The sequence below is a fragment of the Lynx canadensis genome, chromosome D4 (genome assembly GCF_007474595.2).
Source record: "Lynx canadensis isolate LIC74 chromosome D4, mLynCan4.pri.v2, whole genome shotgun sequence".
NCBI classification, from domain to species: Eukaryota; Metazoa; Chordata; class Mammalia; order Carnivora; family Felidae; genus Lynx; species Lynx canadensis.
In genome coordinates, this window is record NC_044315.2 from 89,334,552 (window position 1) to 89,357,865 (window position 23,314).

A 23,314-nucleotide genomic window follows, 5' to 3' on the forward strand; every position below is an offset into this window, starting at 1 on the left:
AGCCCCTGGGCGAGGACAGGGGCTCGAAGAGCAAGCCGGGCCGGAGGGACACGGGAAAGGATATCTGTACTGCAGCTTCTTGATGAGCTCCTCTGGGGTGATGAAGGTCCTGTAGGTGGTCAAGAAGGCCTCACAGTACAACACCAAGTCTAGAGAGAAGAGCGACCATTGAGGGATGGCTGCCACTGGCAGGGGACGGAGATGGCAGGGGACGGAGATGGCAGCGTGCCTGCTGCACGTATTTGCCATCTCTGACGACACACTGAGCGCGTCTTGTCTGCCCTAAGACCCAAAGGGCCTTCATCGTCATGGGCACAGAGAAAATAATCCAAACTCATCAGCAGGATTCTGAAGCCAGGTCACCGGTAATACCTTAGGGGGCAGTGTCCAGGGGCAAAGATCTTGGGAATTTCCACATACTGAGCGATAAGGCTGAAGGGCCACAGCTCAGCACGTTGCTGGAACACAGAAGCGCCAGGGAAGGGAAGGCCAACCAGGAGAAGCCTGGCCCCGGCGGTCGGGTGGGACCCAGACCAGCAGCTCCCACCCCTCACTCCCTGCCCTTCAGAAGGGCTGGCTCTAGCTGGGGATTCCCAACGTTCCCAGAATTCCAACGGCCCCCTGGCTCCGCTTGTGCTGGTGATGCAGCCCCTGACGCTAAAAAAAAAAAAAAAAAAAAAGGAATGTTTTAAACTCAGGACACTCCCCATCACAGACTCCCCGTCTGGCCAGGCTTAGGAACTTCAGAGTTAATTCTGTGCCGGAGCTGAGGTCTGAGTCCTGACTGGGTCCCAAAGTGTGTGCTGCTCACGGTGAGGCCGAGGGTGACACACGCACACGGTTTAAATCCGTGTCCTTCTCTGGACACGGACGCCTTCTCTGTCTTCTCTCATTCGTCCCCCACCTCCCCAAGTGCAAGAATCTAGGGGACCAGCAGAGGGGTGGGCCCGGCTGGCGCAGCAGGTGTCGTGAGGGAGGCTCACAGGCTGGAAACGCACAGCGGGGCCCAACGGCGTTGTGCTCAGGCGCCTCCTTCCTGGACCCTCCACTCACCCGGCTCACTGACTCACCGATAACCGGGCCTTTGTTCAAAGAGGCGGGGGCAAGGAGGCAGAGGTGAGCCCCGCACAGGCCACCGCCTGCTTCCGGAAGAACAGATCCAAGTCCGCGTGCCCTGAGCCGCGGGCTTCCCGGTACAGTGCCACCGGTGTGGTCTCTGGTCCACGGGAAGCCACCCGCCCAAGGAACGTGCCGTGTGGCCCCTGGCCTCCCCAGCCCCACTCCACCCCAGGTACAAATGACTGTTTCCCCTGGAATCCTCAGGATCTCCGTGAATGACATCGAGAGGAGGCCCCAGTCGGCAACACCTGCCCCGGGCATGGCCCCGGCAGACCGGGTGGCTCTGGTCTGCCCTGCCCTCGGGGCTCCCTCTGGCCACACCCGCAGGTAAGCCGCTCAAAGCCGAGGACGGGAGCCAGCTCCCGCTTCAGCCCTTTTGGAGAAAGAGGAGAACTGTTCCTCTCGGCCTAGCTGAGGACGGTGCTCAGGCGGGCGTGGAGGAAGGTTTGCCGCAGCAGAGCGAGCGCCACTTCCCGAGCGCTGGCCGCGTGCCGCGCTGGCTCGGTCGGCTCCGTGCACCTCCCTGTCCCCGGGCCACCGCCAACCTCTTCAGGCAGCCGAGGCCGGAAGGGGAGGGATGTGCCCGGATTTGAACTCCGGGACCGGGGTCTGCCCTAGTCCAAGGAAGCCGGGGGTAAAGAAAGCCCAGTGGCTACGGTGAATTTGTTGGAGTCCTTTCTTCTTTTTCTCTATTTTTCAAATTCTCTGCCACGTGAACATTTCTGTACTACTTTCGTAACTTAGAAATTCCCAGAATTGTTCTGTGTAACGTATTTTGGGAAACCTGCTATGAAAACAGGGACGTGGTCATTCATAAAAGTAAGATTGGTGGAGTAAGGTTTCAGGACTGGGGTGTTTCAGTTCTTCCCACAACTGACTTTAATCCTGCGGTCACATCACCTTTTCACTGATTTTCAAAGACATCAACAGAACACCAGGCACCCGTCCCCCGTCTTGACTGAGGTCGAGGCCGTGGTGCCTTCCTCACGGCCCTCCTCCTCCTCTCCCCGTCAGAACTCAGGGCACGACAGCTCTGGTGCCAGCACAAAGTCTGCCTGACAGTGGGTGCCCTGCTCCTCCAGCCCCGTCAGTGGGTCAGGACGCTGACCGGGGCGGCCCCCGCGTGCGGAGGGTCGGAACCCCATCCTGTGACGGTGCTGCCACTGCTCTGGGGCTGAGGCTCCCGGCCGGAACGTGTGCCAGGACCTCCGTGAGTGAAATCCATCTAGTGGTCTGGAATAACGTAATGAGTCAAACATCAGGAAAAGCAGAAAAAGCTACCCACGTGTCACCGTGACGTTATTTGAGGGACCATGGGGGGAGCACCTACTGGGTGCCGAGCTCTGCACTTGAAGCTCCCTCTCCACTGACCCTGGCGGCCCTTGGGGTCATCATTACCCTTCACCAGTGGAGGACACGCCCTGACAGGGCTGGGAAGCAGCGAGCCGGCTCTGTCCCCCGGGGTGGGCTCTCCTCACGGTGACCCTGCCGCACCCGGGCCGCCGTTCCGACCGGCTCAGGGCTGGCAGGGAGGGCCGCGGAGGGTAGGGCCATGGGGCCAGGGGATGCCTGGAGAGCCGTGACAAAGGCCGCCGCACGGGGCGCTGACGCACCTTTCCTGTCTGTCTCAGTAGCGTGCACCAGCAGGATATCTCCGGACCCGCCACGGACGTCCGGCCCATCGTCACCCTGCAACGACAAGAGCAAAGCAGGGCGTGTGGCAGAATTCGGCCGTAGGAGAGCTGCGCCGGGAAGTCCGGGGTAGGGACGAGACCAAGTCCCTGCACTGTGGAGACCCCGGGGCCCCCTTCCCTCTGGTCTCTGTCACCCGGGAGCAGCGCGGCCGCGCACGGAGGCCAGTGTGCCCACGTGGCCCGCCCAGCTCTGCGCGCTCGGCGGGCAGGACAGACCACGGCTCGTCTGGGAGCCGCCCGGACACCAGGGCACCCCGCTCTGGGTCACAGTGGGGTCAGGGGACAATAGTACCATCAGATCTCTCTCTCCTCACCGCCCCGGGGTCTCAGAGGTGGGGAGGGCAGGACCCCACAGGGAGGCAGGCGGGGCTGCCAGTGGCCGCTCCGAGAAGGCAGCGGGGGCAGCGGGCTCCTTGCGGGCACACCCGCTCCCACAACTGCAGCCAGCCGCCCCGCGTTACTGTTTCCCCAGGTGGGAGGAGTCACAAGTCCCTCCACAGGGAGCACTCCCAGGAGCCCGAAAGCGTCACAAAGACGCTCGATTATGCCCGACGTTGCTTATGGGACACCAGCTGCCGTCTCCCGACTAAGGAACGAGTCTTACTTTCATGTGGGCAGAGGCTTTAGCCCATAAACCTGCTGGGAGCCAAAGAGAGCTGGCAGCAGGCGAGCCTGAGAGCCCACACCCCCGCCTCTGATCCTGAAGGACACCCACCCCGCCAGCCTCCGTGGGCCCACGGCCCGCAGGCTCAGAGGCGCCTGCCTCTCTGAGCACCTCTGTGTTTCCACGCTTGGACTCGAGTCCCGAGAGCGTCGTGCGTTTCCAGCTAAGGGTGAGGGCAGCCACGCCCACGCCCCGATTTTTCAGGACTTTCTGCGAAGGGTCACGAGACGTGACTTCTGTCGGCAGAGGAGCCAGCTGCCCCCGGGGTCCCCGCCAGCCTCGCCTTTCCTGTCACGCTCTGCGGCGGCCGGCCCGGCCCAGCGCACCCCGTGCCAAGGGCGGTGTACCCACTGCTTGTCTTTGCATCTGCGTGCCGCCACAGCCGGAGCCCAGAAACAGTCCTTCCCCAGGGCGGGGTCAAGGCTATGACACGAAACTGCTCCTCTGTGCTTCCAGAATCGCCATCCCGGCAAGGCACGGGACAGAGGCAGCTGTGGCCTCTGGGCCTGGGATTTCTTAATCAGCCTGTGTCTCCCACGCGGAAACTACCGTGGGGCATTCGGTCAACAGTAACGTGAGGGCGGCTTATGCTAACGAGGGCTCCCCATGCTCAAGCTCTGAGCTGAACACCCTCCGCAGAGTTCACGGTTATGAGACCTCTGGAGTCCTGTCCTCTGGGGCCTAGTTACACAACTCGCCCCAGATTCCTCTCTGGACGTAGCAGAGAAGGGCACATGGGACGTTTTCTCTAGAGTCCACCTGTTTGCCCAGTGTCCGTCAGCACCCACCGTGGCCCAGGCACGGGGTCAGAATAAATGCCGTGCACAGAGCCTAGGAGGCGTGGGTGGCCACCTGGGGCGTCAGTGCCTCACTTGGTCTTCTGTGTGAGACACCTCCCGGCTCCGTCCTCCTCAGAGCCCTGTCGCCCCCCGTTACGGCCCCGACGCTCAAGGAAGGCCTGTCCTCACCTCTTGCTTCAGTGTCAGCCTCGCCATGATTTCATCATGATCGATGAGGGACAGCTCGTCAGCTTCCTCCTCCGACCGAGCCAACTCCGAAGCATCTGGTGACCCTGGGGCCCTGGAGGGAGAAGTGGTTTGTGTCGCAAGCGCCCAAGAGGCCCCAGCATCCAGGACAGCAGGGGCCCGAGGCAGTGCGGCCCGCTGCGTGAGGACTAGGAGTTACGACCGCCCCTGAACAGGTCCTTCTGGAACTGCGGCTACAACGGGGAAATCCACACCCTTCCCCCCGCCCCAGCACAGGGGGCCCGAGTGGGGGCTGGGAGCCAGGGCACACACTGGATTTCTGGTGCCACTACCGATGAGCTCTGTGACCTTGGGACGTTTCTTGCTCTCTGCTCCGTCTGTAAGTGGACGGGATTAAGAAGGCGATCAAGAAGGTTTCATTGGACTATTTAAATAAGCGATGGGATCGGCCGCTCTTTGTCAAGGCCACCGTCCACATAGTCGGTATTCAAGGACACAAATGGCAACAGGGCAAGCAGCTTGGGAGAGAAAGTTCGCATGGCTATTCGCGCCATTCCTCAAGTGTTTTTCTAAGGGCCGCCTTTCTGTGGGACTGAGAAGTATGAGCCGGGCAGACTGGCCCTTGTCCTCGGGGGTGCTGGGTTTAGCAGGAGAGGCGGACGTTAAAGCCAGCAGTTGGGGCACCGGCCTGAGAAGGACACAGCACAGTCTAAAGGCCAGCAGGCCCTGGGGCAGGACACACGGGCTGAGGCCTGAAGGACTGAGCCGGGGTTTGCTGGTGAAGGGGGAGAAGGAGAGGACGGCCGGCAGAGGAGGGATGTGGGGGGTGAGGGGGGCATCCCGGGAGCAGACAGATGCTGGGTCTGTAGGCCCCATGCCTCCCCCGGCATCTTCTCCCATGTTCCGGTTTTATTCTGACAGTTTCCACCGTGGATCCTTGTGGTCACAGGCCACGTTTTTAACCCTAAGTATCTGGGAGATAAAAACCTGTGCCTTCAGTAAGACATGGACGGCCCAGAGCAAAATCACACACAGTCATGGGAAGAACCATCTGCTTCGTGTCCCTTCAGGGTCCGGTCCGCAGTCTGGCCTTTGTGGAAGGAGGAGAACATCTCTGTAATTGCTTCTAAGTGGTCGACATGCTCATCCTTCTGTTTTCACACAGGCCATCTGCAGCTCTGAAAAATGGTGCTCTCGGGTTCCGTGCAGCTGGAGGCTGAACCCATGAGTCTCTGATGCCTGGCGCAGCCCCTGTTTGCTGCCAGGTGTTCAACGAGAAGACCCATCATCCCTTGCTTAATACTTGGGGAGATCTTAGCCCGGGCAGACGGATCAGACGGTCTCCACCCACACGGACGGCACTGAGGAGCGGCCAAGAGCAGGCTGGGCGGGCAGCCCTCTTCAGCGGGCCCCTATCGAGCGCTTTCTGATTCTTCTTCTGCCTCTTGCTATTTACCACCTCTTGAACCGTTTATGCTTAGGCCTGGCAAGCAGGACCCCAGAGGTAGCGGAACCTTGGCCTGCAGAGGGAGGAAAAGCTCGAACTTGTGGAACATCTCGCTGAGAAGGCAGCGTCACCACGCGGTTGCCGATGGCAGGGCCAGAGAGGATCTGGAGGTCCCACGCGTACAGAAACGGACTACACGTTTCTAAACCGGGTCAGGTCTGACTCCGGCAAATGCCGAAAAATGTTACAAAAGATTAAAGACACATGGGGTTCCTGGGGGCTCAGTCGGTTAAGCGACCGGCTTTGGCTCAGGTCACGATCTCCTGGTGTGTGGGTTCGAGTCCCGCGTCGGGCTCTGTGTTGACGGCTCGGAGCCTGGAGCCTCTTTGGATTCTGTGTCTCCCCCTCTCTCTGCCCCGCCCCCACTCACGCTCTCTCAAAAATAAATAAATGTTAAAAAAATATTAAAAAAAAAATAAAGACCCACAACTAAATGCAGTGACTCCTGACTGATCTTGGTTCCAAAAAAATAAGCTATGCAAGCAGCTTTACGGACACTTGGGGAAGTGGAGGATGGTCTGCGTACCAGATGATATAAGGCAATTTATCATTACTTTCCTTGGGTGTGGTAATGGTATTGTAATCGGGGAAGCTTTTAAAATATTTCGGGAGGCACATGAAGTATTTAGGGCCTGAATGTCACATCTGTAACTTACTTTCAAACGGCTTAACAACACAATACACCCATCAAGAAACTCACGATAAAAGGTTTGGCAAGTCTTGTACACTCCCTTATTGCACTTGAACTTGGAAGAGGCCAAGGAAGGCTGGCCTGGGATTTGAGAAAGAAAATACTGTCGTGGGTGACTCGCAAAGTGGATAATACGTGAGCACATCACCAGGAAATAATGGCAGAATGCTTGCCAGAGTGGAGCCTTTAAGGGTGGGATTATCAAGGGTTTTTCTGGTTTACTTGTATGTTTCTGTACTTGCCATGCTTTCTGCCCTGCGCATGTATAATTTTGAGAGTCAGAAAAAGGGAAAGGACGTAAACCTAAAGCCCCGGGAGGCCTGTTTGCCGGTGCGCAGGGGGCAGCTCTCCCCGAGTGGGCTCGCTGCCTTCAGGGCGCCCACTCTACCCGGTCACGTCCTACCTTTCGCCGTCTCTGCTCTCCTTCCCAGGTGCGCCGCTGCCCAATGCGGGGTCTCTGGGATGTCCGTCTTTCGTAGCTGGTGATTCCTGAAAAGAGAAGCCAGCGCTGGGATTGTGACGGGTGCCCCAAGCCGGGTGGATCTGCTTCCCGGCATTCCTGCCTGCAAGCGGCTTCTGAGCGTAAGTTCCTCCGGAGCAATCCGAAACGTGGACACAGGAACCATGAATGCGGTTAATCCCGCAAGAAGTGCAAGGCCCTCTTGCCTTTGGGGATGGTGAAAGGGGGCCCCTACTTATGACCATCCAAGCACCTCCTGGAAGAAAGGACTCACAGCTGCTGCTACCGGCCAAGCCGAGCCAGGCGTTGTGCTAAGGACTTCCCACGCCTCCTCTCACCTGACCCGACCAGGACCCTGTCCGTTAGCTGGAGGCACCGTGCTACTCACGCACACAGACACAGGTTGAAGGCTCTGCCCAAGCGCACGCGGCTCGGAGGCCACAGCCTGGACTCTACCCCAGGGTTGTCTGCCTCCAAAACCTCTGACCTTGACCACCGTGCGGCAAACCCCTGCTGACTTCCTAGTTAGAGTCCTCAGGACGGCCACGCACAGCTGCCTCCCAGCTACGGCTCCAAGGGGTCTAGCTGCTCGAGGGCATGAGAGCCAGCCCCTCTCCTCCAGCAGCCGGGCCTGGGCATCCGGGCCCACCCCACTCGGTGACGACACGGCTGTCTGGCATCCCTGCTCTGCCACTGCGGCCGCGACAGAAACCAGGTTAGCACGAGCACATGGATCGTCCTCGTGGAGAGTGCTGTGAGGTGAAGCCAGCACCGAGCGTGGTCGTGGGCAGAGGGGAGAGCCACGGAAGGCCAGCCTGGCATGGGCTCCACCGTGTGGAGGCTAAACTGGACGATGCGGGGGCATAGGTCACCAGGTGCGGACAGGTGAGGAGGGGACCCCAGGGTAAAAACAGCTTCCACAGACAGGGTCGAATCCCACAGTGTTCTAGGACTTGCAAGTAACTAAAGCGGGGCTCGCCTTGTGCGGACGTGGAAGGTCCTGCGGGGGCATCCTCGGCGGGGCTGTCTTACCAGGGGTGACCACAATTTTAAGGGGCTGGGCCCTGTGAGCTGATCACCAGGGAGGACTCGCGTCCTCACGGCCCCTCCTGTCAAGGGACTCATTCTTTTTCAAGCTTCTGAGCTTGCTCGCGTCTTGCTGCAGCAAAACTTGGAAAGCCGACTGCTCAACAGAACGGCTGTATCTGGCTGGGACAGAGGTCAACCAAGGGCAGCCACATCAGGTAGCTCTCTACGCTCTCAGGACAGAGGGCTCGTGAACACAGAGGGCGGGGGCTCCCGGACAGACCCCATCCAGCTTCCTCAGAAGCTGTTCCTGTGGGGGTAAGGGAGTGCGCTGAGGGAGGAGGAGGGGGCGAAGGCCCGGGAGGCTTGGTGGTGAGGGAGAGAGGAGTCCCTCCCTCTGGGGAGGGGATGGAAGACGGGCTTTGACACTAGAAGACGGGATAGAGAGAAATCTCAGAGAGCAACCGACACGGGGGGCCAGGCCCACACTATGCCGCCTCCTCTCATTTCCGGAAGACCCATCCGGCCAGGCCCGGAGAGCGTCACGCGAGCCCTGAAAGCAAAGGGAGGGCCTCCACGGGGAGCCACGTCCTCTCCCCACCGAGCCAGCGTGGCTCTCGGCAAGGCTGCGGGGCCCAGCCGGCTAGGGACCGGGAGGCTCAGCCAGGCAGAAGCAGGGCCCAACCCTGCCAGGCCAGGCCACATGCACGAGGCAGCCCTGAGGTTACTTACTCCTCGGGAGTGAGGCAGCTCCTCGCTGCTCTGGCCAGAGGAATACAGATTGACGTATTCACCCTCACCAGCCTCCTCGCTGGCGTTTTCACTCTGGGGGAGACAGGATGAGAGGAGATGCACATGTGACAGGCCCCCCAGCCCGCCGTCACGGCTCCGAGAGAGAGCAGCCTACCGGGCCGGCCCTGACCGGGACTCTCCTCTCACGGGGAAGGAACGAGGGCGGCAGTGGGAGCTCGGGTCTCCCTGGGGACCTTTCCCAGGCCCGAGAAGGAAGCCACCTCTTGCCTCTGTGTTACAGGGGACGCAAGTTTCCCGCTGATCTTCTCCAGGGAGGTCGAGGGCCGTTCAAACTGCCCCGGAGGGAGGCAGCGTACCAAGACAGGCCAGCTCGCTGCAGCGCCGCCCCTGCCTGCCGGCCCCGGTCCTCTCCGCCCTGCCAGCTAGCACCCCGTCCCCGGATGAGGCGCTCAGGGAACTCAGCAGCACAGGCAGGCAGGGCCGCTGTCCTCAGCACCACCTGCAGCCAACAGAGGCAACTGCCTCCGGTCTCAGAGTCCTCTGTCCGCACCTTTCTTCCACAGGTGTTTGTGTCTTTCTCTAAAAACGCACAACCAACCAGGAAACCAGGCGCATTTTCTGTCTCGTGCTCATGGCTGTCTCTAAACGGCCACTGATCTGTTTCTGGAAAATCGGGTTCCCCATCTGATGGGAACTCCGTACGGAAGGTTCCGTTTCTGTTCTGGAAACAGACACCCTCCTGTTTCACTCTGCGACCTTCCACAGACCTCAATCAGACAGGCCTAGCTGCCACTGGGGGTGGGGGGGCGGGGCGGCAGACTCACGAACAGCGACACCGCTTTTCTCAAAACGTGCAGACCCACGTGCAGGGGTGTGTGTGCTGAGTTCTCACCGAAGGCGTCGGGGGCGAGTCAGTGAGAGAGGTTTCGGAAGGAAGGCAGACAGTGTTCCCATGAAAGCTGCTCTCCTGAGAAGACGAGAGAGGCCCGTCCACGGTGCTGGGAGGCAGACTGGCCACGGTCGGCACCGCTAAGTCAGAGCTCTGAGACTGGTGGACGGGCGGGAAGTGTGGAGAGGAAGAGGGGGTAGACGGGAGGAAAGGCTGAACGGAAGCTTGGTTGTGAGGCACGAAATCCTGGGAGTAGGACCTAAACACAGATTTATACTACAGAATCAAAGTGGCAGACAGACACAGAAACGGGAAGATGGGAAGAAGAAAACAGACAAAAGAAAAAGTCGTTAGATTAGGTCGGCCGAGCTGGGGTAGGCCGTTCACAGCGATTCTAATGAGGACCACGGAGCAGGCCGAAGCAACCCCCGCATGCCTCCGGCCTGAGGTCCCCCAACCCGGGCGCGCCCTCCCTTGAGCAGGGCCTGGGGACCGACCCGCGCCATCCGCCACAACAGAGGGACGCGGGCGCCCTCAACGACGAGCAAGCCCCAGGCGCGGTACGGGTGGTCCCACCGTCTGCTGTGTCAGAGAACCAAACCCACGAACCCAACCCGTGCCTCTGTCCCTTCAGGAACCTGGTGGCTAAATGCAGTGTGCGCCTTCAGACCATGGGTCATATTTACTCATTTCGAGTCTTTCGGATGAACTTTGGTTTTATCCCTTAAAAGTCAAACGCTGCAGCCTTTCAAATACTGTAACCCGCTTCAAATCCTTTTGGAAGGGGAGTCTTAAAAATGCGATCAAAATGCTGAAAATTTCTCTGAGCTCACTTCCCTCCCTACCCAATCTTTTCTCTTTTCTTTCACCAATGGAGGGATCTTGCAATGTCTCTGGTACCACCCTAGAGCTGCGAGGCTAACACTCCCAAACTCTCATGGAGACAGAGAAGTCTCGAGGCCAGGTTGAGGGGTGACAGCGAGCGCCCACAGCTTCTGAGAGCCAACGAGCACTGCCCAGGCCTGAGCTCTGCTGTGGGAGGAGGGACAGAGAAGCTCTGGGGCCACCAGGCTCAGAACCTGAGATGTCACCACGTCCCACAAAGGGCCTGACAGCCTGATGCTGTCACAGGGAAGTGGGAGAAGGGCATGTGGAATGGTCTGTATCCAAAGTGCTGGCCCGGCTCACCTGCCCACCACAGATGCCGGAGTTTGCCAGAAGCCAAACTCAACACAAATGTGCACACGGCTCCCTCAAAAGTTCTCTGCATGTTGCCACTGGATTTTCAGAACCCACGGACAAGGAAGAGGAGGAAGAAACACAATTCTAAACAGGAGGTTAAAGCCACTCACATCCTTAGGTGGTTTTGTAAAGCTACACTTTACACTGGACCAAGGGGCTGCCTCAATTCCAGGGACAGGCGCCCCCCCCCCCCCCCCCCCCCCCCCCCCCGCTGCCGGCCAGCCCTGCTCCTTCCTGGCTGGCCTGAGTAGGCTAAAGCTCCCTCTCGCTCTGCGGGTTTGTATCAGACTCAGGACACCTACCCCAGGCACCTACTCACTCGTACACATTTTATTTCCCCATCTAACTCCCAAACTCAAGACCAACCCCGTACGTGGTCACATGAATTCATGGGAAGTGCCGTCCATGTTCTGAAGGACAGGCACCGGAGGCTGAGATTCCTGGGAAGCTCCATTCCCACAAGCTTTCTACACAAGCTGGGTGAGGGGATGCCCGGCTCAGTGGCTCTCATACTGGGGGCTGAGGAGCCTGAACATCCACGGTGCCCTCACCAGCCAGGTGCCACATTTCACTGATCTTTTATAGCAACCACCTAGGCCTGGGGGACTCACTCTGGACCTTGCTGGGGATGGCAGTGGGGTCAAATGTTTGGCTTTGGGGCTCTCCATTCATCCCTGGTTAATGTCCCCCCCTGCAGTGAGGCTCTCTCACTGGCTGGGAAAGGCCAAAGAGAAGACAGCGTATGGAACGCATTGGACAACGGATGGTACGGTCTGGTCCTGGGAGGCCACCCTGAGAAGCCCACGTGGCCCTTTCAGGCAGCGGCTTTGGTCTCACGCAGGAGCCTGGTTCAGCTCTGTTGCCTGTGTGTCCCCAAGGGCAGAGGCTGTCATGACATGTGCTGACGGATGCCTCTCCCTTGAGCACGTACCCAACTAGTTTAGGTATTAGGAGGTGGGGACCTCTGGGAGGTGCTTAAGAGCTCCCTTCCTAAATGTGATCAGTGCCAGGAAAAAGGGTCCAGAGAGATGCCTTGCCCTTCTACCGTGTGGGGATACAACCAGAAGTCTGTGACCGGAAAGGGACACCGACCATGGTGGCAGCCTGACCTCGGACCACAGCCTCCAGAACCGTGCTGTATGTAAGCACCCAGGCTGTGGAGCTGTGTTATAGCAGCTTGAACAGACTAAGACAGATGCCAGCTCTTTTAGGGGTCCGGGACCTGTCCTCATGGACCACCCCTGAAGCGTAAAGTCTCTCGGCACTTGGGCAGGCCCCGCAATAACTGAGCACTGGACAGACACTCACGAGTGGTTTCTATGCGGTCACAAGATGCATCAGGTGTGACGGTACCTTCTTGACCAGCTTTGATCTGGCCCGCTCAGGGTGGCGGACTCCCAAGCACCATGGGTGCCTTTTCCGGGAGACGGCCTCAGGGTGACTGCCAAGGGCGTACTCTCAAGTCACACAGACTGGACTCCGGTCCCCGGCTCTCTCTTTCCACCTGTGTGACCTTGGGTAAACAGCCTAAGTTCTTGAGCCTCAGTTTCCTTGCCTTTAAAACAGCGATGCAAATGCATAGCACTGTATGCTAATTATACTAGAAGAAAAAAATGCAAAATGAAAACCCAGGAGGCAAGGACCACGCTTCTGTGGTGGGGTCTCTGGGGAGTTACAGAGATGATGCTCTGGGAGTCCTGGGTGCAGTCAGGGCTGCTCGGTCAGCTCTCCTCCCTCATCCTCCAAAATACCAGGAAACCCCAGAGCTGAGGTATTCAGTGGGGTCTACCGCTGAATACGAGGGGCTACTTAGGAACTGATTCTAATGTTAGTATCGACGTGCCTAAACACTGGCTGACTCACAGGAGTCTGCAGGGTGACAGGCTGCCCCCAGGGGAAGGAAGGAGCCCCAAGGATGTGCGTTATGGAGGGGGGCAGCCGCCGCCGGGAGACCGCAAGGGGGCTGCCTCTCCAGGACAAAGGCTCCTGGGCTGCCTGCGCTCCCTTCCCGCAGCAGCATCCCCCCCCCCCCCCCCCCAGCCTGGGAGCAGCTCCGGCATCCCAGCTATGCAGTCCTGCTGGGACAAGAGCCAAACTTGAAAAATACCTTCCAGTGGGGAAGCGCCCCGCGGTGCCCCTCCCCACAGTGCCCCTCCGGCAACTCTGGAGGGGAGGGCACTTGGGGGCTCATCCCTACACCATTTCCCCCCAAGCTCTGCCTCCACGGATCCCCCAGAGAGTTCTCTCCAGGCCCTCTGAGGCCACATTTTTCGTAGGGGCAGGAGAAAGGCAGGCTGGCCACGGAGCAGAAACACCACTTCGCCCCTGCCTGGAGTTTATTCTAGGACCTGGCTGGTGCCTGGCTTTGCCTCTGACAGAGAGTTGCTGCTTTCTCTGTAGCAGGAATTTTTATTTATAGCCAGAGTAAGACTGTTTGGGCTGAGATTTTATGCCAGGAGGGGGGCTGCCTGTCTGGAGACGGCAGATTTCTGCAGAAGATCTAGGCGTGCCAGAGCCAAGTTCCTGCAAAAGAAAGCAGTTAGGAGGGGCTGCCTGGTCCCTGCCATCAGCCTCGGTCACAATTTGTCAGAGTGCCAGCAAAACCCGTCTGGGGATGACGATGCCTGCTGGTCAGTGAGGTGCTAAGGGTTTTGCACGAATCCTCTCATTTAACCTACACCAAGGGCTGTTACGATCCTTGTCACAAAGACGGAGAAACGGGCTGAGAGTGCAGGCTACACACCCGATAACACACGGCTTGGCTCCTGAGAGACGTGTGGGGCATCTCACTGTCAGCGAGGGTTCTGGGCATGTGACAGGCCCCACCCTGTCATCCCACGGCAGGATACAGCCTCCTAACTCGCTGGGAAATCTCCTTGGCTAAGTGTTTTGCGATGACCAGCACGCAAAAGGCAGTGAGCTGAGGCCCGATATACGAGCCAGGGATGCAGAGATAACATCTGCCCTCACAGAGACGGGAGACGCGGGAAGTGGCCACCCGTTCTGAAAACATCCACTCGAAACCACCACCAAGAGTCTTCCGGGTGGAAAAAACGGTGGAGGTTGACGACCGTACATGTTAACAGGCCATTCACACGCTAAGAAGCAAAGCCACCCAAAGCTGGCCAGGCATGCAGTTTTCAATGACACTTTATCTCCAGCAGAGTCTTGGCGTGAACCATGACTGGGGAGGAGCCCTGTGCTGTGCTGGCAAGAAAGCAGGAGAAGAGATCTTCAAAAGGAAACTTCTGGCTCCTCGCTGTAACAGACACTCCATTTACTTCCCCTGATTATCAGGAAGAACGAGGGTGCCGGAGGCGGCAGAGAGGGTGCCAGCGGCTGAGGGCTACGGCCACAGGCCCGAGGGCCTCGATGGCTCTGCGTTTCCACGGTGACCTGCGCCCCAAGCTCTGGAGAACTCGCAACTCCACCAGTCACAGGGAGACGCAATCATCCGAGCGAATGGACTCACTGTCGTAAAGCGTCTGGGAAGGACAGAAGTTGCCAGAGATTGGTCATCACTGCACACTCTTGGCTCGAGCGAGGCTTATGACTTCAGTGTTTCTGGACGCTGCTCACCAACACAGATAAGCTATTGGACAGCTGGTTTTCAGGCTTAAGTTCATCATTTGTGAGAAAACACACTCCAGGGAGGCTGCTGTTCTAGCGTGGCTCGGGCCTCCTTCCCGTACGCAGAGTCACTGGGAACCCTGCAGCTCAGCACCGGTCCTGGGCTCACACTTCCCTGAAACTAGAGACTGTGAGTGTGAACACAACCAACACAGCACGGGGCTACGCCGTTCCTCTTGGAGCGAAGTCCAGCCCACAGTCACCGCACGACACCCCCCGCCACCTCCGGGGGACGGATCTCCTGCGGACAAGCACGTCCGACGACTCGGCTCCTAAGGGATGGAAGGTCCCCAGGAAGGACCCTTGATAACATTCCTCGTCACTCCGTGAGGCACACTGGGAGGGGGACCGCTGCACGCGTCTCCTCTCTCCTTCCTGTTCCCCCATCAACTACTTATTTGCCAAAGCCCTTTTTCGGGTCTCCCTTACGCCCAGAAGCGACTTCCTTCTTTGATGCCTTTGTGTCAGAAGGCGGGTTCTGAGGCCGAGGCCACCACCGCCTGCTCGTGGCACGGAGAGGCACCTTGGCGTGGGTGCTGGGGCCACGTGCATCTTAGCAAAGAAAGGGACAGCGGCAGCACAGTGGACCCCCAAAATATCTTCTCTCCTCTTGAATAAACTTCTTGGTGGAATCTAGTTTTAAAAACCATTTGAGAATTCTAATTAGTATTTTATAACAAAGGATGTAAAGAATAAAACCCCAAGAATGCTTTGCGTAGGAGAATTTTCGGTAGGATGGGTGCAAAGTTAGAAACGTATTGCATTTCTTGTCATGTGACATTTTTGCCATCTGAATCACAAGATCTTCCTTGAACACCACTGGTTTCAAAGCCAATGGTCTCTTGCCTAATCACGTTCTTGCAAAAACCTCGAATACATTTTAGGATGCTCTGTATGTGCACTAAACGTTAAGAGCATCAACGCTTTGTAGAAGGATTTAATACAGACTCAAAAATTACTTTACTTCTGTTCTAGAAATCTGACAACTATTTTTACCCGGTTTGGATTTAAACGGCATGCCAGGGGCTCTACCTTAGACTCGTTCTTAGAACTCTGTTTAGAGCCTGCGGCTGCAGCGTGTGAAGTGTCAGAACACGAAGGAGCAGCACTCCTCTCGATGTCCAGCCTACGTGCGGGCCTTTCCTTTCACACAGCCTTCCCGGGTCGCCATCGGTTATTGGCAACCGACAGTGGGGATCTGGATCCTAGCTTCAGCTCTCACCAAAGACTCTGAACATTTACATGACACGGGCAGCTTCTCTAGCCCGGTCTCCCCGTCTCCAGAGTGGAGCGGGCACTCCCTCCCAGAGCCGTGGGAAAGGGACCCTCACAAGTGGACGAGCGGGCTGAAACGGGTGAGGGTCCACGTGCACGGACAGCACCCTTGGGGTTCAGGTCGCCACGGGACCCTCGCAAGGACCAACGGGGTCCTTCTGGCACCCGGCCAGCTGGACAGTCATGGACGGAGTCAGGGGCACAGCTGCAGCGAGGGGCTGTCGCCAATTCTTGGGTCTGAAGCTGGTCCAAGAGCAATGACCATCCAAAATGCCATGAGCCCCGGCAGAACAGCAGCAGGAAGTCTTGAAGGAGAGGAGCAGGAGTGGCCGAGTCGCAGTGGCTGCTTCGGCAAGTCTCCAAGGCCGAGGATCCCCAAGTTCTGGTCTCGGGCCCAACAGACAGCAGCCAGGGCGTTCTGGGTTAGCAGGAAGGAAAATGAGGAAGAAACGGGGTTTTCGGCCACAGCGTGGGACCGGCGTGTCTGACGCACACGAGCGGAGAGGCTACCGTGGCGAGCCGACACCTGGCTGTCGCGACGAAACGCGGGGAGCGGGAACGTGGGCGCAATGGCGGGCGGAGAGGACCGCGTGCCTCCCTGCTCCCTGCCTTTGGGTGAACGAACACCCTCCTGGTCAGTCTGGCGTCACAGAGCACCCGCTGCTTGCTGGCTCGGCCCTGAGCTACGTACCAAGGCTGCAAGCACGTAACAAGCCCAGCCCTAGCCTCAGAGGATTTGCGACCTTAAGAAAAAAGAACTTGAGCCTTACAGAAGAAAGAATTTCCCAGTGTGGTAATAAACGTTACCATGATGCCTCCCTTTTTGTTAAACACTGGTTGTGTGCCTTTCACTACATTTCTCGCTCCACATGTGCTCTGCCTTTAACCTTCACGACAATTCGGGGCTCCCGTCACCGAAGAGGAAAGGGCGGCCTACTGATCCGGAGGCCGCACGCTCGGGTCCACCCCGCCAGTAAGGAAAAACAAGGTGGGGAAGGTGACGGGCGCCACCAGGAAGGGTGGGACACGTGACAGAAGGAAGGATGTGCAGGAGAGCCAGGGAGTCGGCGCCTGGAGAAGGCGGAGGGAGCACAGGGCGTGGGCAGGGGACAGGTGGGCACCGGTAGCTGGCGAGGCCTCAGAAGGCTCTGCAGTGATAAGGGGACACTGCAACCTGGCCAGCGAGAAGGGGGCACGGTGGCAGGAAGGCTGGTGGGGAGGCCACAGGAGCCGTGCCGGGGGCAGGGAGAGGGAAGCAGCGACAGGGCTGGAGGCGAGGGGCTCAGGGCCCAGGCTAGGACGCACAGCAGGGCTTGGTGAGCGGTGGGGCACGTCACAGGTCAACGTGGCGCGTGTGTGGCCGGGGAGGAAAGACAGCTCCTCGCTTCCTGCCTGGGCAGCTCGGGGACAGTGGAAACGTCCCGAGAGACAACGAGGATGGGGGCGGAGGGGCTTGGCTGGGCCTGTGGGGTCTACTTCCTAATCCCAGGGGGACGAGTCCGGGTCTGGCGAGGCGCCCGCACTTGCACCCTGAGGACCCTACTTGGCGGTACGGCCCCCAAGAACGGGGCAGTGTACGAGCCCACGACTTCCGGGGTGTGAAACCCCGACAGGCCCCAGAGCCTCCGCAGGCCAGGAAGGACCACGCGACCAAGAGGCCTGGCTCTCCCTGCGACGGTGGGGCTGGGCCACTCTGAGGGAGAGCCCGGCAAGTCCGGCAGGCCAGCGGAACGGAGCCCCAGCCAGGACAGCTGGAGCTCGGAGAGGTACCCCCCGTCCCTGGGCCGCCAGCGTCGCCCACCCCCTCCCCCGCTCTCATCTCTCAAAGCGAGGGAGGTCTACGCAGGTCAGGAAAGCACAGAGGTAAGTCAACATCAGGAAACGGCAAGGCACAGAGGCGAGGAAGCCAGGGACTTCTCTCTTCCAGCACAAGGCACACACCGGGCCCAGCCCGGCAAGCCTGAGCTCCCGGCCACTCTCCCCCCCCCCCCCCCCCTCCCCACTCCACCATCTGTCCTCCCGCACTTTCACTTCCCGTCTGCTCGCTAGACCGCTCTTTCAGCCCACGGTCTCTGTGACAGCCGCTGGGCTGCCGTTCAGGGCAGCAAAGGCGAGTGACAGAGGCACTCGTGGGACTTCAGGGGCCTCCACGTGTCTCAGGGAGTGGGCCCTTGCCGTCTCACTGTGAGGGGAAGGCACGGCAGAGGAACACGGTCCACGAAGCAGGCCTTCCAGTGAAAGCATTTGTGCCGACGTGCAAAAACCTGGGTTCAACACCTCAGAGAATCACTCTCTGCCCAGGACGGGACACCAGCTGCTCTGCCCACCCTCCCCCGTCCTTTTTCACTGAAGTCTTAGAGACGACACGCACTGGATGTTCTTACCCTAAAAATGTTGCAAATAAATGACAGTTATCATGGGTCCCTCTCAAGTTCTCCTCAAAACCTGGGTCTCCCAGCAGTTTTACTTCCAGAATCATTCTGGAAGCCAAGATGGTAAAGAAGCATTTCAACACATTCCCAGCACCTGAGTCCATCTTCTAGGAGTAAAATACCTGTGCCTTGCAGTCAGCGAAGAAGGGCTGTACCAGAAACCAGTCTGGGGGTGGAGGAAGGTGACTGTTCTAACGTCAACATTTCAAGCCCTGAAGGGCACTGGCAACCCTGATGGCTGCTGGGAGGTTTTCAACACCCTGGTCGAGGGTCAAGTGCATATAGACCCGATCCAACTTTTAAGATCCTTTTTAGAGTCACAAGACCAGCGTTCAGAGGCAAAGCCGAAGCAAGCCAGAGGAGGGACCTGGGGATTCAGCGCAGAGCGGGGAGGGCTGCCGCCGGAAGGACCGGAACTGGAGTGGAGGCGGAAGGTGGGCGGCCAGCATGGTGGGGCTGCAGGGAGGACGTGGCAGGCAGCCCGGGGGGGTACCAGTAACCGAGAGAGAGACTCTGGGGACAGAAAGGGAGGACCCCACTATCAGGTCAGAGAGCTGTCTGTAGGAAGGCACATCACTCAAGTGCCTTCCGGGGCCAGCTACATTGCCAAGGCCCGGCGGAATCCTATCAGGAACGGGGACCCGGCCTCCCTGCGCCTGGCTCTCCACATCCTTCCTGGCTCTCACTCGCTCACTCCTCATGTCCCTGAACACCTTCCTCTATCTAACAGCCCAGAGACCACATGCCTGTCTGGGTACATGTCCAAGTTTCAGGACGCAGCACGAGCCGGGCAGGACGGGAAGTCTGTGGACTGGGAGCGAAGGCTTCTGTGGGACGAGAGCTGGGCAGACACAGTGGAAGATGCCAGGAAGAGTGTGAGCACCCCCTGGCCTGGCCCCCAAGGGCCATGCTCAGGAGGGAGCCTCGGGGGAAAAGGTCTGTTGCAGTGAAGGTGTGCGACGCTAAGCACACGGGGGAGGGCCGGCTCGCTCACTACCCTTCGGCCAGCTGCCCCATAACCTCACTCCTTGAGCGCTTGCACCTGCGGTGACCTTCCAGCATGCATAGGAGGCCCCCACCCTCCAGGCAGGATAGAACATCCGTGGCGTGGAACATCTTGGACTTGTTTTCCCTGACCTTTGCCCTTTATCTCCCAGAAATCCTAACTGTCCTTCAGGCAACGGACCAAGTGCCACCGTTCCCAGGAGGCTCTGTCCTTGTCCCGGCTCCACGGCCCCGACGGTTCCCACGACAGCCTGAGACTCTATCGGGCTTACGCACACCCTGCCTCAGCACGAGCCTCTTCCATGCTTGTACTCTGCCCACCGGAAGGCAAGCACTTGTTGAGGGTGACGGGGCCTCCGAGCCGCTGCGGATCCCTGCACGAGGAGAATCCCTGCGCTTGCTGAATTAAACTCAACCCGGAGCACCAGGAAGAGCGAACAAGAGGCTTTTCAGCCCCCGTTTCAGTTACGCTTGGTCAATGCAGCCGTCCTGCTCCAATTCAAGAATCTTCTGGTAGGAGTAACAGGTCGCTGACAGGGTGAGGGGTCTTCAGGTTTGACAACTGCTGTACCCCTAAATGGCGTCCCTTCAGAATTCTGTGGTGGACTGACGACAGAGGCCCAGGAGAGACAGAGCGAGGAGATTTGGAATAACGGGCCGCTCTGAGAGCCACCCAAAGCCCTCCACTTGGGCTCATCTCAGAAGGCAAGTAGGAAATACACAAAGATGTTGGCCTTGCAATACACCACCACTTTGGGGGGGAGGGGGTCAGCGTGCCAGATGTCAAACGTTCCAAACCTTCAGGCCATTACTAACAGCTCTGGAGGCGGGAGGTAGGGTGGGGGACTTTCCCTTTCGGAAATAAAGCACCTTTAGTAGTTCATTCCCTTGGGTTCTGCTGCGGAGTTGGTACGCAGAATGTGGTCTTTCTGATGCGAGGTGTCTGGGGACTCCCCTACGTCCCGGGGCTGGAAACTGGGACATACTCAAGCCCAGGCTTCATTAAAATGCCCTCAAACTTTCATCAACTCCGGAGTAAACAGAGCAGCTCACTGACAGCCCCCTAAGCCCAAACCATTCAAAAGGGACATTGTGGACGCTTTCTTAGGATAACTCACACTTTCCTTCTGTTCACAGAGGGGAAAAAACGGTCAAGAGCTGGATTGTCTAAAGGCCAAGTTCTGCACGATTTGTGAAAGAAACTCACCAGAAGTGCCTGCTGAGGAAACAGAGGGCGTCTGTGTGCCAGGGCAGGGCCGGGAGGAGGCAGGGAGGCTGTGTGGCCTTTCCATAGCAAGCACAGGGCCGCCGAGGGCTCTCAAGAGTTAGGCCCCAGCACCCAAAAGAACAGTGCATTCCTCACCGCAGGCAGGACCATCTCGACCTGGGCCCTGGATAGGTGGTTCCCAAAGACGGAAACCAGACAGGACCACACTGGGAACCTGAGCTTCGGTAGGTCTCTCTCTGAGAGTCACCAGGTCAACCTCACTGGTTTTAGAGGGAAAAGGAAGTCCATCTGGGTTGACCATGAGGTTAGGTCATCTGTCCAAGCTCTCATGCGCAGGATTAGGACAGAGTGGAGACTAGAATCCAGAGCTCTGAGAGCAAGCGCTATGATAGTACATTTCTAAGCTTACCAGGTGCCTGGCAGTTTCCTATGATTTTATTTACTCCCTACAATCGCAAAATAAGAGACAAGTAAAAGCATAACCTCAATGGAAAGAAGTGAAGGCCAAGAAGAGTAGGTAAATTACCCAAAGGCAGAACTGATTTTAAGGAGGACCCAGACGAACCCCTGTCCGTGTTCTATCCCTGCTGCTCAGTCCCATTTCAACAAATTAAAGGGAGAACTGTAGCTATTTCGGTTCCTGGACAGATGGAGATTCCAGCAAAAGACGACAGACCGGCACCGTGCCTCCTCCAGTGTCAGTGTCCCCTAAGTTTCAGAAGTACACCGTTCACAGCAATGGCTGCGCCCATTCCCCTCCTTTGTCCACGTCTGTCCCTCTGCAACATGATCTGCTGGAACACCCCCCCCCCCCCCCGCAAGAGGCCGAGTGTACCTCCCGACTCCCCGAATCCAGACCGGCCCCGTGATTCAACCAAGAGAATGCAAGAAAGTGACAGGGTGCCAATTCCGAGCCCAGGCCTTAAGGTACCTCGCGTGCTTCCGTTTGCTCCCTTGGAGCCCCGCCAGCTGCTGCAGGAGCAAGCCCGGGCGAGCCTCACGGAGGCTAGCGGGTCACGAGGACCACAAATCAGCCCGCGGTCCTGGCTGCGGTTCCGGAGAGGTTAGCTAGGTCAGCCAAAATCAGATCAGCAGTCAGCCTACTGACCTGTGTCCTAAGCAATGCCAAGTGGTTACCGTCATCTTAGGCCACTGAGTTCTGGAATGGCCTGTCACACAGGGTCCCCAGACTCAGACTCAGACTCCGTCACAGCCTGGTGGAGCCTGCCCTCTCTGGCCTTGCTTCCTGTGCAAAGACTATTTCTTCTTCAACACAGAACACTTACAGGGCTGACCCAAGGCCCAAGGGAGATCAAAATAAAAAGGCCAAAACACTCTGCCAGTTTATGCCTGAGCGGTGAGGCTCAGAGCGGGGCTGCCAACGTTCCCCCATCCCCACCCCCACCTCGTCCACCCCAACACTTCACACAGTCCTTAGGCCCCAGAGAGCCAACCGCGCACGCCCCTTCCCCCTTGTGCAGGGTCTGCAGGAGGACAGAGTCCGGCCTGGGTGGCAGCACACACATCAGCAGGCACAGGCGACAAACGAAAGATCGCACTCACGTTTCCGAGAAAGAGCAGCGGGGAGCGACTCACCGAGGGCACGGGCAAGTTGCCGTGCCGGCTGAGAAAGGAGTTAGAGACGGACACACTGATGCCCTGAGTGGCACTGCCGTCCTCGGGGGTGAAGGCCACTTTAGTTTGCTGGACACAGTAGGAGACAGAGGAGAAGGAAGAAGCAGCATAGGAGGCCTGCTGGACAGAAGGGACGAGAGAGAAGACAGGGAAGGAGGGAGAAAAGCAGAGAACGGTCAGGCAGGTATACGAGAAGCATACCTAGGCTGCTACCTAAGTCTGCTCGGACACTCTGGAGAAGAACGGCTTCTCCGCTCAGCTTAGGAATCAAAGACGCCTGCCGAGGGCTACCCGGATGAGAGGGTGCCCTCCTTCACCTCCTCGTGACAGATTTAAAAAGCAAACTTTCATACAAGTCGCATCCGCTGGAAGTGGTTGTAAGGTGCAAGGAGGCCAAGAGGGCCTGGAGCCCCGTGGACCCGGCTCTGAATCCCGTTTCTTCCACTTACTACTCAGGACCTCTTCGTCCTCCGTGGGAGCAGCCTAGGCAGTCATTATGCTCCAGCGAGCGCGTGCACTCCTGGGACCAGGCCATCCGGCTCTGAACCTGGGCCTCACTGTTCGTGACCTGCTTGGCCTCGGGCATTATTTAAAGCTCTCTGTGCCTCAGGTTCATCATCCGTAAAGCGGGGACAACGCTGTCTGGGACCACGTATGTGTCAGGCACTCGACTGTGACTGCCACACTGTACGTGGGCTGACGGGCACAGTGATCACTACTGTTTTGCTGGTAAAACGGAGAGAGTCCTCCCTGCACCTGCATTTGAGAGCGGGCACGCCAAGCAGCCGGCACAGGGCACGTCACATGCCGTGTCGGGGCTTCAGCCAGAGTTGGGCTCGGTCCCCGCATCTTCTACTTCCAGCAGTGGGTAGGCTCCAGTTAAGTCACTCTGGCTTTCTCAGCCTCAGTTTACTTAACACGGGGGTGATAGAGGCTGTGGAGAGGATCATGGGAAACCAGACAGAAGCCCCAGTGCTGACATAGGGAGGCGTTCAGCGGAGCGTCTGCCCTGCCTGCATGGTGAGGTGCTCCGCGGGTGCTCCCAGACGGGCTCTGGTTCCAAGCGTGCTCACTAGGG

At 58.4% G+C, this 23,314-nt stretch overlaps 1 protein-coding gene and 1 long non-coding RNA gene across 6 annotated transcripts in view; one reads left to right on the forward strand and one right to left on the reverse strand.

Moving 5' to 3' along the window:
* Positions 1 to 23,314, reverse strand: part of RAPGEF1 (Rap guanine nucleotide exchange factor 1) — a 134,306-nt gene that overhangs the window by 9,710 nt on the left and 101,282 nt on the right. For 3 of the 5 annotated variants that reach the window (XM_032595538.1, XM_032595539.1, XM_032595540.1), the window contains exons 11-16: positions 9,793 to 10,065; positions 8,880 to 8,972; positions 7,065 to 7,150; positions 4,446 to 4,557; positions 2,733 to 2,808; positions 65 to 149 (exon numbers count right to left, since the gene is read on the reverse strand). In XM_032595538.1, the coding sequence (XP_032451429.1) occupies positions 65 to 149; positions 2,733 to 2,808; positions 4,446 to 4,557; positions 7,065 to 7,150; positions 8,880 to 8,972; positions 9,793 to 10,065 (725 nt within the window). Of the gene's footprint in view, positions 1 to 64; positions 150 to 2,732; positions 2,809 to 4,445; positions 4,558 to 7,064; positions 7,151 to 8,879; positions 8,973 to 9,792; positions 10,066 to 22,197; positions 22,357 to 23,314 lie in introns of all 5 variants that reach the window. The other 2 variants (XM_032595542.1, XM_032595541.1) reach the window with 2 other exon arrangements.
* LOC115499408 lies at positions 2,802 to 6,251 on the forward strand. The gene is made up of 3 exons (XR_003964144.1): positions 2,802 to 2,880; positions 3,286 to 4,842; positions 5,629 to 6,251. It is a non-coding gene; the product is annotated as an uncharacterized LOC115499408 (long non-coding RNA).